The sequence below is a fragment of the Mucor mucedo genome (assembly GCF_025094135.1).
Source record: "Mucor mucedo strain NRRL 3635 chromosome Unknown EV154scaffold_174, whole genome shotgun sequence".
NCBI lineage: Eukaryota > Fungi > Mucoromycota > Mucoromycetes > Mucorales > Mucoraceae > Mucor > Mucor mucedo.
This window is the reverse complement of record NW_026252458.1, coordinates 234-12,321: the sequence shown is the minus strand read 5'-3', so window position 1 is coordinate 12,321 and position 12,088 is coordinate 234. Positions and strand designations below refer to the sequence as shown.

The window sequence follows — 12,088 nt, the reverse complement described above, 5'->3', positions numbered from 1 at the left end:
CTTGTTATAATAGTTTTAGTATCATATGGACTAGCCATCTACCGAATAATATGAACAGAGATCTAAAATCGACCAGATAACCGTAGGTTTTTGCAAAACAAAGCCCAAGATCAAGAATAAGTCTTATTTATGGCATAAGTTTAAAGAAATAGTATTTGTAAAAGTTTTAGCGTTACCTAGTTCATTTCAAAGGATGATATAAATATTCTATCAAACAAGATCGACAGTTTATAAAGTAAAGAAAAAGGTATTTGTGAGACTGGGTGAATTGTATGTCATTTTATTATTGAATTAGAGGATGATTTAAATAAGGAATAGACAAAGTCCTTTTGGTACTTGTCAATTCATAGAGCCGACTGCGAGAATGATTTAGAATGTAATATATTGCAGTAAGCACGTGTCTACCATGCGTGCATTGTAAGCGGTGTTATTATTTAAAAGTTGGTTTTGTCATCTGTTAATGCTGCCGTATTTCCTCCTATAAAGATCGTATAGAATGACCTTCAATATGGTTAAATTATAATATTCGAGTGGTACTCTCATATTACCAGTATAGTCTTGTTACAGATTATATATTGGGAATTATATTATTATTGGTTGTTATGACTCCCTTTAATCTGTTACTGAAGTATCAGCAAACGAGAAATTTTCACTTAATAATTCGGGCCAATCAATATGATAAAATATTGATTGACTTGAGACCATATAATTCTAATTGCCATGTTTCAGATGATAGAAACAAGCCACTACCTATTCTTTACCAGATTCAATCTCCCAGATGTTTTGATATAAAAAGCGTCCTCCCTTTTGCGATGACCTTCTCTCCATAACTTTAATAAAGGATCAACAGAGACTCATTTCGTTCATTCTTTTTCTTCTGCTTTTATCTAATTTTATTATCTCAAAACATCACAAATGCACATGTTGCATGTAAACCGCGTGTACGTGAGGTGACCCAAAATAGCTATTTCGAATTTCTTTGCTAAAGTTAGTTACATGATAGTGCATGTATACATTAAGGGATATTTATGTATACAAGAAATACAACAAGACATTTAAGACAACCAGATAGTGAAGACAGCAGCATATCCAAGACAACTTGATACCTAAGAATACAAGACATTCGAGACAGCAAGAAATTAAAGACAGCAGATATCCAAGATAATCAGGTATCCGAGAGAGCTGATATCCAAAGATTGCCAGGTATCCAAAAAAGCAGATATCCATAACGACATGATGTATATGACAGAGAATATCCATGAGAACATAAAAAATTAGACATACGACATCTATGAAAACATGATATATAAGACAACAAAAATCGAAGATAACAATGCAACCAAGACAAGTACAGTAGTTGCTCGATTTAAGGGTGTTCGATTTAAGGGTATTTTCTATTTAAGGGTATTTTCTATTTAAGGGTGGATTTTTGAAAAACAACTTCCGTCCCCAGCATTAACATCACTAAACCACTATTATATTTAAGGGTGAGATCCCAATTCCCCATACCCTTAAATCGAACGGGTTTTTACCATATTTGGGTTTTTTTTTTTTTTTTTGGTGCCCAGTCGAAAAAAAAATTTATCAGTAACAAATCATCATTTTTTAAAGTCATTTGTGACAGGAGAAATAATTTTTTATTGGAAAAAGCGACGAATATCAGCTTGTTCTTTCAAATTTTCTACTTTAGCACGAGATTCAGTCAATCTCATTCTAACACGTCTATGGAACTGATTGTCCAAGTCATCCAAAGGCACATCCAAGGCCAGAATCGTCTCATAAGCTTCCGTCAACCGTTTTTTACAATCATTGATATCGACGTATATCTCCTGTTCAGGTATCATTGGGATCTCCTCCTCTCCGTCCATCACGATCTCCTCATCATTGATGATAAACATCTCGTCAGAATCCAGATCCAGCTGACTGACATCAGTGCTCTCGTTGTCTGAATTACCAGGAAGATCGGGCAACAAATTGTTGATCTCCTGCACAATATTATCTTCCAGAGGCAAGGGGACAGTGGGTGGCAAAGCCAACGCGTCAGGGTTTTCTTTGAATCCCAAGATGTTGGTATTGCTCCCACAATTCTTTATTGTCTCAGGCGTTACCTTTAACCAAGCATTGGCCAAGAAAAACATGGCTTGTACCTGATTCAAGTTGTAAACATCCAAGTTATCTAACTGTTTGCTGGCGAACAAATCGAGACTTCTCATGTACTGTTGGGAACGAAAGTAAGCCTTAAAGTTGGCAATAATACCTAAATAAAGTGAATTAAAATTAGTACTTCGACTTAAAAAACGTCATTGTTTATTTTGTTTACCTGCATCGAGAGCTTGCAACATACTCGTTGTATTGGCAGGAAGAAACACCAACTTTATGTTCACCGGCTTGAACTTCATGTTATGCACTAAGGCATTGTCCAAAAGAAGAGCCACTTTTCTACCCTCTCGACCAAAAGCAATATCCAATTTTTTGATGTAAGCCGAGAAGATCTCAGTAGTCATCCAAGCCTTGGGTGAGTGGTGATACTCCACGTAACGACGGGTGCGAATAGCTGTCAGTGATAGCATTTTGGGGTTTTCCTTGAAGCAACGAGGGCTTTTGAATTGCCCAATGACAATCGGATGGCCTTTGTAGGTACCATCCACATAGCAAAGTCACCCCACAGTCACACGGGTCTTACTCTTCTTCAACCCACCAAGTGGTTGTGAGCAAATTGTTCTTCTTGGTGGTTGATTGTAGTACAATCCGGTCTCGTCAAAGTTCATAATATCAGCGAGAGAATAATCCGTCAATTCTTCCCGAATTTTTTTAAGCTGGTCTTGAATGCTTTGGGAATTGACATCAACAGAGGCACATTCACCATGAGTTGGTCTACATTTTAAACCAAGATGTTTGAAAACCTTGGAAAGCCATCCATCAGAAAAGTTAATATCATCATTGATGGAGTACTTTGAAAGAGCGATGCGCTTGACGTACTCGATGATACAGGCATGGTGTACTGGTGTGCTGCAGTCATTCATATGATTCACGAATGTTTCCACTTCTTCGTCAAGTTGAGGATACTTGCGCAGCTTTAAACTCTTGCTATTCTTGACAACAACAATGTTAGAATACAACTGATCGGCATTGTTGAGGATGTTTGACACAGTTTGTTGTGAAAGAGGTTTTATTAAATCAAACTTTTTTTGTGCCCATTTTCCGAGCTCCATCTGATTGGTGTTTCCCATTCCAAACTGATCTAAAATTTCAATTTTTTGGGAAATTGTAAGACGTAGACGTGTGTTGCTTATATCGAATAAAATAAAGACATGCAAGGATTGACAAAATGTATCCAAAGTTTTATTATATAAGATATTCAAAATTTAACAGCAGCTGGTTCCTGGGGACTAGTTTTTAAAGAGTAGTCACAATTTTCGATATAAGGGTATTTTCTATTTAAGGGTGAGATTTCCGAAATTTCTGGTCACCCTTAAATCGAGCGACTACTGGACCAATACATACCTTACAGTTTTCGAAAGCTGGAAACTTGCTGAATTTATTTCCGGGCACAAAGTTACACAATTTGCCAAGTGTTCAAGCTCAGTCGGCCTTCAAAGATCGGCAAGGCTATTTATCACACATATTTCACACAAATATCAATCTAGCTTAGGTTTTGCAAAGGTGGGATATCATTTTTATTGTAATTTGGGTTAATCCAGAAAACCCTGAATTTATTACAACCTTCAAACTCCTTTTTAATGCTAACCTTGCACACAAAAAAGAGCCTAGAATATTTTTTAACGTCTATGTGCACTACCCCCAGCCTAGCCTGGAGATTGGGCTGAATGTCTGCATTGGGAAAGGAAAATTTGGATTTTTGACGAGAAGTTTGGTCGTTGTTTTTAAATAAAAATGTTGTCTTTTTTTTTCGCTTACACTTTCGATTGTGGTCCTTGGAGTATTTGTTTCGTGTGACCGACGTTACGTGATTTAATGTCAGTCCGTTATAACCTGGCCTTTGTTTATAATTCTGTATTTTGATTGATGTTTGGCTGAGAATGATTTGGAGATAAACGTAATTTTTTTTGTGTTTTGTACATCATTAAGGACTAATGTTTGTGCTTTTGGTTGGTGTTTCACGAGTCGTATGTTTCTTTTATTCTTGTGGAGCGTATGTTTCTTTTATTCTTGTGGAGCGTATGTTTCTTTGGTAGATCTCTAATAATTAAATTTTCAAAGAATGTCACTGTTTTTCCACGGAGGGCCAGTGCTTTTTGATTACCTTACAAAAAAAGAAGTTAAACTACTATCAAAGTTCTCTACCTTTTGTTATCCGCACAAATTAATCTAGATCTTGATTACCTTGAGTTTTTGTTCTCAATAATATTTAAATATATCGGGTTCGCTATAAAACACTCTGCAAAACCTTGGACCATAAGTAATATCAGTATGACTTGCCCGTTGTCGAATTCATCGTCAATATTATCGTTAAATTGTCTCTCAATATTTTTCTAGCTCTCTATCTAACTCAACCTTAACAAACCTGTTTGATCATTTACTAAAGTTTTTCCAATGCATTTTTCCGCCCATGTCAAACCATAAATATTCCCCTAACAGTCATATGATTTAATGTCTACTAAATCTAACAAGTTAGAACTCGTCTAATCTCAATTAATCATCCTTATCAATAATCTATGCATGATACCTGTTTGTGGATTTTGACGGAAACATTACGCTGGAGAAATAATGAGATGAAGGTACATTTTTTTAAGGGTAGAAATAGAATAAAAGAACTCTGATGCTTTGAAATAAATGATCCTTCTTACATTGCACTCTCTCCTGGGTTTCACTGATGAGTTAACCTTTCTGGTTTTTCCAATAGATCTTTACGCTGTTTCCCGCCTTGGGTTGCATTAGTGCTACTGGTAAGAATTTTTTCCAGTTGAGGTTGTCCCATATCAGTGGATTAGGAGCACGATTATTCAAATGAATCTTTAGTGTTACTATACACCTGTATATGAGATCATGCTACGGGTACTATAAAAATCATTCAATTGTTTTTCAAGTTTATTTGACAATAGAATAATACAGTTACAGTTGATCATTTATTCATCATCTTTGTAAAAAATAAAATACGATCCCAAATGTTAATTGTCTTATCGAGATTTGTATATTTGGTCGTAAAATATTTGTATACATTAATTCATACCCTATTTCTTTATACTCTTCATTAGCAGTATAAATATTTTACTATGTTAGTAAATGAATCATTTATACAAATAGCTGTTATTTTCTCTCTATGAGTAGCTACGCCATGGAGAGAACTATGAATATTAGGTTTGTTTTTCTTATAATTCTTAATTTGCTCTGAGAAGATTCTCTTCTCGATCGGTGATATCATAACTCACTGGTATATCATTCTGTATGCAACTATCATTCGTATATCTTATTTCGGCCAATTATGTAATGTTTAATATAGAAGTTTTTACTCGTAGCAGAAAATGTTTTATAGTAGTATACATGCGTTTGCTGGTATGCAACATTGAATGTGGAATTTGTTTTTTGTAATTCATTTATTTCTGGCCTTGGCTAACTAGATTCTTATATTTCCCTTTAAATAAACACCACATATCATAAATCTTTTTATATAATTGCCTGTGGTTTATGTGTCTCAAATTGAATTAAAACTGCAGTATTTGTTTTGTCGCTTTGTGATTTGATTCTATGAATGGCAGCCAAATAATTTGTAAAGACTAGGTATATCATACATGTTTGAAGACAAATAGCAATAAAAGCTTAATTTTTTATTTTATGTTTACCATTTAGTGTGAATACAACGATCGTGGAATAAAGATTATAAAGTTACTTTTGGTGACGAAGTAATGTCAGTATTTAAAACGGCACTCACACTAGTTTGATGAAAAGATCATGTAATAGAACATTACATTAATTTATTTCATATTCTTGTACGAAAAACAATTCGCGTTTTGACAGGTACGCGATGGACTATTAATGGAATTAAAAAAATAGCGATTGATTCCGCTTGCATTTAAAAGGAAGCAATTGATGACAAATTTGTATCTTTCTTTTTTTTTTCTCTTTATCGTCAAACATTTTAAATGGCAGAGTCAATTATGAATCAGTTAAACAAAATGTTTGACTTATTGAAGCGAAATTGTAAGTACATGACACAAGGGTTCATACACATAGCATATAGCTAATTTTATTCTGTAGATCTAGACGATCATCCAGCTATGATTATGGAATGTTTGGAGACAAATAATATTACTTTACCAATCCAAGGTTAGTTAATTTTTATTCTTTTAAAAAAAAATAGATTTAGATATGTACCATAATATCTAAATAATCAGGTCAATCTACCTCAATACCGGTTGAAGAATAACCGATTGCTACACCAAGCAAAAGAGTAGCAGTAGAGGAGGCAAGTTCCAGCGGATCTGCTAAAAAGAAAAAACAATACATAAATAATCCGTACATAGACGATGAGGCTGGCTGTTCTGATGAGAATTCAGATAATGACAATGAATCAGGAGCGCCTCAAGTTAATGATGCCTCCAAGACTAAAGAACCTGAGGTGGTGAAAAAGAAAGTAGTTCTTCCAGATATGGAGATGTTAAAAAACAACATCAAGTCTATGGCCACGGAAAACAGGCTGATGCGTATAATGATTCCTATTCTTCCAAACCTGAATGATAGAACTAAGCAATCAGAACTTGAAGTGTATGTTCGTGCGGTTAAGGACTACTACGATAACGGCATCACCTTTGGGAATTGGGATCAACAATACAATACGCAGGATGTTACCATATTTTTTGCTTAGGCGAAAAATTAAAGTTGGATTATCCCGGGTACGATACGACCTTCGTGGATCTGCTGAAGAGTAAAAAAAAAATTTATAACAAAAGTATCTATTCAAACTAATTTGTATATTAGAATTCCAATATAGTACCAGCAAGATTGCCTTGTTTAAAACTGTGCAATCGATTTAATACTCTTCTGCGCTATTTTAACCAGGGGGCTGTCATGAACCACGTACTTTGCACTTTGCCCCTGACCACGAATCCCCGACTATTGGAATGTTCTGGAATCTCATGCTGAGATTCAACAACGCCAGTGTCCAGAACCTTCCAGGACCTTCCCAGACTATCCACGCAACGAACCTCCGCTTCCAAGAGATTAGTAATCATGACTCGTTTCCAAGTATCTCCGACGCCAAGCAATTAGTAATCATGACTCATGGGTTTCGGCCACATAAGCTGAAACCAACACTAAGACTAATTAAGTAAGCCAAGACATTCTTAAATGCAAACCCATGTTATCTGAAAAAATATAAATACTCCCCCTTTCCATTGCCTTCCACGTTCCATGTCGATTATCTTGTATCCTTCCCCTTCCCTGTATAATCTATTATTATAATTAAATACTTTGTAAACCACTCTTCCTTTGTCTCGTATAACTAGTAGGTATCTTCTGATATTATTGCTATAATATATTCCTAGCCACGTTCCTGACAGGGGCATTCGCAATTGTAGTCTTATATAGTACAAACAGCATGCGAGAGTTAACGCAGCTCGAATTTCTGGAAGTTATCGCGTTTATTCAAAAAGACCAAACGCTCACGGAGCAGTTAAGAAATTTAAAACTCCATCCTAACATGGTCAAGCGTACCGGCCACTTGCAGTACATTGATTTTACACCCAAAAAAGGTTAATAATTAAAATAAATATGTTGTTGATGACTATACTGAATTACTTTCTTTTACTATTTTTAAAAGTTGCATTGCTTGATTGATTATAATGGTGACACAATAGAATATAAAAGGGGCGAGCAGTTAAAAAAGACTTGGTTGTTTCTTTTGCTTTTTTTCATTTTTCTTCTTTACAACTTTTTTCACATCATGTGAAATAGTCGATTAACACAAGTATAAATACGAGAGAGAAAAAAGATGAACTTTATTAAAAATAGGATAAAACCTGATATTTAAACCAGGCTCGGAACTTCAAATAAAGAAGTCCCAAGTATATGTATATTATACTTCAACTACAACATCATGCAGTGGGCATATTTCCAAACGTTTTTTAACTACTTTAAACGCAACCACAAAATAAAGCCTCATAGAGGAATCAAGCAATTCAAGCGTATAATGCGCAAATGTGGGTTCCCCTTGGGCAACATCCATAATGACACGACCTTAGTAGCCAAGTATGAAGTCTACAACGTTTCAGACCGTGAACCATTGGAGTGTATTACGGTAGATTGGAAACGTAGCCTGGATGACAAACAACTACATGATCATGATTCTGGTATCACGATTTTTAATCCAGTTGGTAAAGAACAGGAAGGAGAAGATGATGAGGATGATGATCTTGTTTTTGTGCCTGTGGAATTAGCAGCGCAAGTTGAAGCGGCAACAGCCCAACAAGCGGAAGCAGTAGCAGCAGCTCCAACAACAACAACAGCAGCATCACTTGAAGCTGCCGTTCCACAAGCGACTGATGAGGCAGCAGCGACAGCTCTTTTAGCAGCAGCAGCAGTGGAAGCAGCGGCAGCAGCAGCTCCCAAAACAGAAAGGGAGGCTGAATTAGCTGAAGCATCAGCAGAGTTGGCTTCAGCATTTGACGCTGTGCAGGAAACAACAGCAGCTACATCATCATCAACAGCAGCAGCAGCTCCTCAAACGGCAGCAGCATCAGCTTCAACATCCGCAGCAGCAGCAGCAGTAGCAAGAGTGGCAGCTTCGCCTGCACGTAGACCGTCTCCGGTTATTGAGAAATTACAATCAGCGATGGCTAGGGCTACGCGCTCTCAAACATCAACAGCAACAGTACCACCTGCAGCAGCAACATCATCGGCAACAGAAAGCAATGACCAAACTATTTCAGCAGGGTTGCTAACTCGTTTGAACAAATACGACACGCCAAATTACTTGGCAAAGTTACAAAAAAGGGCAGACGAATTAAATAGCTTGGCAGGAAGAGTCAATGCAGGTGGGTATTTTATAAACTTGATAGAATCAGAGGATGTCGCTGGTTTCACACACGAGCTATCTGAAATGAATGATAACGTCAGTATGACAAGTAAAACAACAAACGTATTCAAAAGTATTTTGTGCCTATACCTTTATATGACATATTCGGCGTACATACTAGAAAGAAACTATACCCCGGCTGACGCTGAGGATGAAATGGTACAGAAAGAAACAAATTCAACTGGTTTTTATCGGCAGAAGGTTAGAGGTGAAAGTGTTCTTCACGTATACGGGTTGTTAAGTATGGCAGGCATTCTAGCTATAAGAGTTATCAATGAGGGATGTTATACCATGCCTGAACCTGCGTTCCACCAAGAATTGGCAGTTATTATGGCACTCTCGTATTTGGGTACGATTCACTTAAGAATCAATAAGCAAATCGTTCAAATAATTAAATTATGAAATAAAAACGAACCTTCAATGTTGCATACCAGCATACACATGTATACTGCTACACAACTTCTCCTACTTTGAGTACATATTTCTATATTAAAGATTACATGATTGGCCTAAATACGATATACGAATGACAGTTGGATTTAGAAAGCTATACCGCTGAGTTACGATATCACCGATCGAGAAGAGAAACTTCTCAGATCAATCAAGAATTATAGGAATGACAACTTAATATTAAGCGTTCTCTCAATCGATTAGTTTCCCAAAGAGAGAATAGAACTGCTATTAATATAAATGGTTCATTTACTTTTATATTATTATAATTATACTGTTGATAAAGAGTATAAAGAAATGGTGTATGATTTAAAGGATACCTATCTTATACTACAAATAATACAAATATCGGTAAGACATTTTATATTTGGGATCGCATTTTATTCATTACAAAGATAATGAATAAATCGTCAACTATTATGTTCTATTGCCAATTACACTTGACAAACAAGTATGCATCTTTTACAGTAACCGTTGCATGACCTGATAAATAAGTATCTGGTAATACTAAAGATTTATTAGTATACTCATGCTCCCGATCCACTGATATGGGACAACGTTATCCGGAAACAATTCTAACGAGTAGTATCCATTTAACTCAAGGAGGGAAACAAAGTATAGATCTATTCCAAAACCAGAAAGGTTGACTCATCATTAAAACTCGGGTGAATTGTGCAATATTCAAGTATTTGCGTATCCTTTATAATGAATGCCTACACCTGTTGGACTGCCAGGTATGGAATAAAAGATCCGCTTTTTGCGTGAAGGGGTAATCTAAGGATGGGACGCCGTTTTTGAAGTCTGAAACTTAAAGGTAAAAAGAGAAGTATTTAAAAAGACACGTTTGAAAAAAAATTAAAACGGCACTGTCTATTGCGATGCCGCACTAGCAAGAAAATAAAGCAGCCATTCCATTGTAATACTCATGACATCCAAGCAGAAGGACTCTTATTTTTTTGATCTTTTTCTCATCCATCTCCTCAGCATGTAACGTTTTTACCACTGCGTGTAGTCTTCAATCTCAAGAAAAGGAAACAGTACCTTCTTTCTCTGTGCGGTGTCATGCATACATTATTGAGTTCATAGCTTGAGCAAGAATCCCTTTTCAATCACTCAAAAATATACAACACCAATGTATAACGACTGTACTAAGACTTATTTTGTGGTTTGGTGTATCCCTCTCTTACTCCAGCAAGACAAAAAGAACTATTGCTCCATTCTCCTAGTGCAGGGCTCTTTAACATTTTTTTTAAAAAAAGACGACCAGGAGGGATCTCTTTTTAATAGGTGTGCCTGTCTTCATAGACAAGCAAAATGAAGTTATATCTCGGGTGTACAAGAGGAGCAACCTTTTGTATTGTACCTGTGAACAAGCAGCAAGTGAAACGCGTCATGCATCGTCTCTTTTTTTTTGGCGCATTACTTAAGAGTCTAGGTAATACGCCAGTACTATTATTGGAATAATTGTAAATGTAACACATTCATTTCTTGCAGAAGCAGAACTCAAAGCATGCAGTAACAGCAACAACGGTTTGAAAATTGGAATAGTTTTCAAATTATACAAAACAAAAATGTAAATTGCACACGAGCTAAGTAAAATATCAATGAACAAAGTTGAGAAAAAATTACTTTATGAAATATCTGAAAAATAACTATAGTACCAATTAATACTTTCAAAGACCATACTGAATGGCCGCAACCACATGGATAGACTAAGTAACATCTCCAAATCAATCCTAATAGTCTAAGAGGACGCTAACAAGATTTCGTTTCAGGACGAGAGAAATGGGAAAAAATGACACGTAAGACAAAAATGGAAAAATATTTGTGGAACGGCGAAGAATTGTTTTAAATACATATCAATAGTTTAATTATTCCTAGAATTGCTATCATTAATGGTACAAACAACTAAAGAAAGAGTGGCCAAAAAATCAGACAGTACATAGATGTACTACTGGTAATAAGTATGTAATATGTGAAGATTTTTTGCAGGTCACTAAGAATTACATTGTCTCAAGCTATAAAGGGAGCTGCGAAATCAAATTACCCTGAAAAAAAGGTGATTAATGATTCGTGAAACTATTACTTAACATTTTTTAATAAAATGATGGACGAGTGTGAAAGGACATTTGTAAAGATCTAAAAGCATGACAAACAGCTAGGGGCGTTTTGAAAAATTCAGCACACCGCTTAACCCAATAGGAAAACCTTATCACAATGTTTGATGATATAGCTTTGATAATGATTACCGATCTACGCCAATGAATAAATAAATAAGAAATCTATTTTCCGACAGTTTCAATAACTGGGGTAAATTCTTGAACTATTGTGACTGTGTCTAACAAGTGTTTCTTCAAGAAATAAGAAAGATAAATCCAATGTTGAGAAAGAAATAGAAAATTAATTAAGAAAGCGCCAAAGTAGATAACATATGAGTTTTCGCACAAATACCAGAAGTGAAGAATGAATGAAATAGTTTGAACGAGCAGTAAAAATAATGTAAACTCCATACAGATCAACAGCCGATGAATTAAACGCATACTGAAAAATATACGGCGTAGAATCAGTAAAAAATGCGAATATCACCAAAGTATATTTTGTAGGACA

At 35.7% G+C, this 12,088-nt stretch overlaps 2 protein-coding genes across 2 annotated transcripts; both read left to right on the top strand.

Annotated features, from left to right (window-relative positions):
* Nucleotides 1-6,101: 6,101 nt before the first annotated feature.
* On the top strand, nt 6,102-6,823 carry EV154DRAFT_487173 (uncharacterized protein; the record flags this gene model as incomplete). The annotated part of the gene is made up of 3 exons (XM_051598948.1): nt 6,102-6,159; nt 6,217-6,285; nt 6,483-6,823. The coding sequence occupies 3 exons, from the start codon at nt 6,102-6,104 to the stop codon at nt 6,821-6,823; spliced, it is 468 nt and encodes a 155-aa protein (XP_051451736.1).
* Nucleotides 6,824-8,146: 1,323 nt separating this feature from the next.
* Nucleotides 8,147-9,433, top strand: EV154DRAFT_570037 (uncharacterized protein; the record flags this gene model as incomplete). Its single annotated transcript, XM_051606176.1, has 2 exons — nt 8,147-9,080; nt 9,153-9,433. The coding sequence occupies 2 exons, from the start codon at nt 8,147-8,149 to the stop codon at nt 9,431-9,433; spliced, it is 1,215 nt and encodes a 404-aa protein (XP_051451735.1).
* Nucleotides 9,434-12,088: the final 2,655 nt, after the last annotated feature.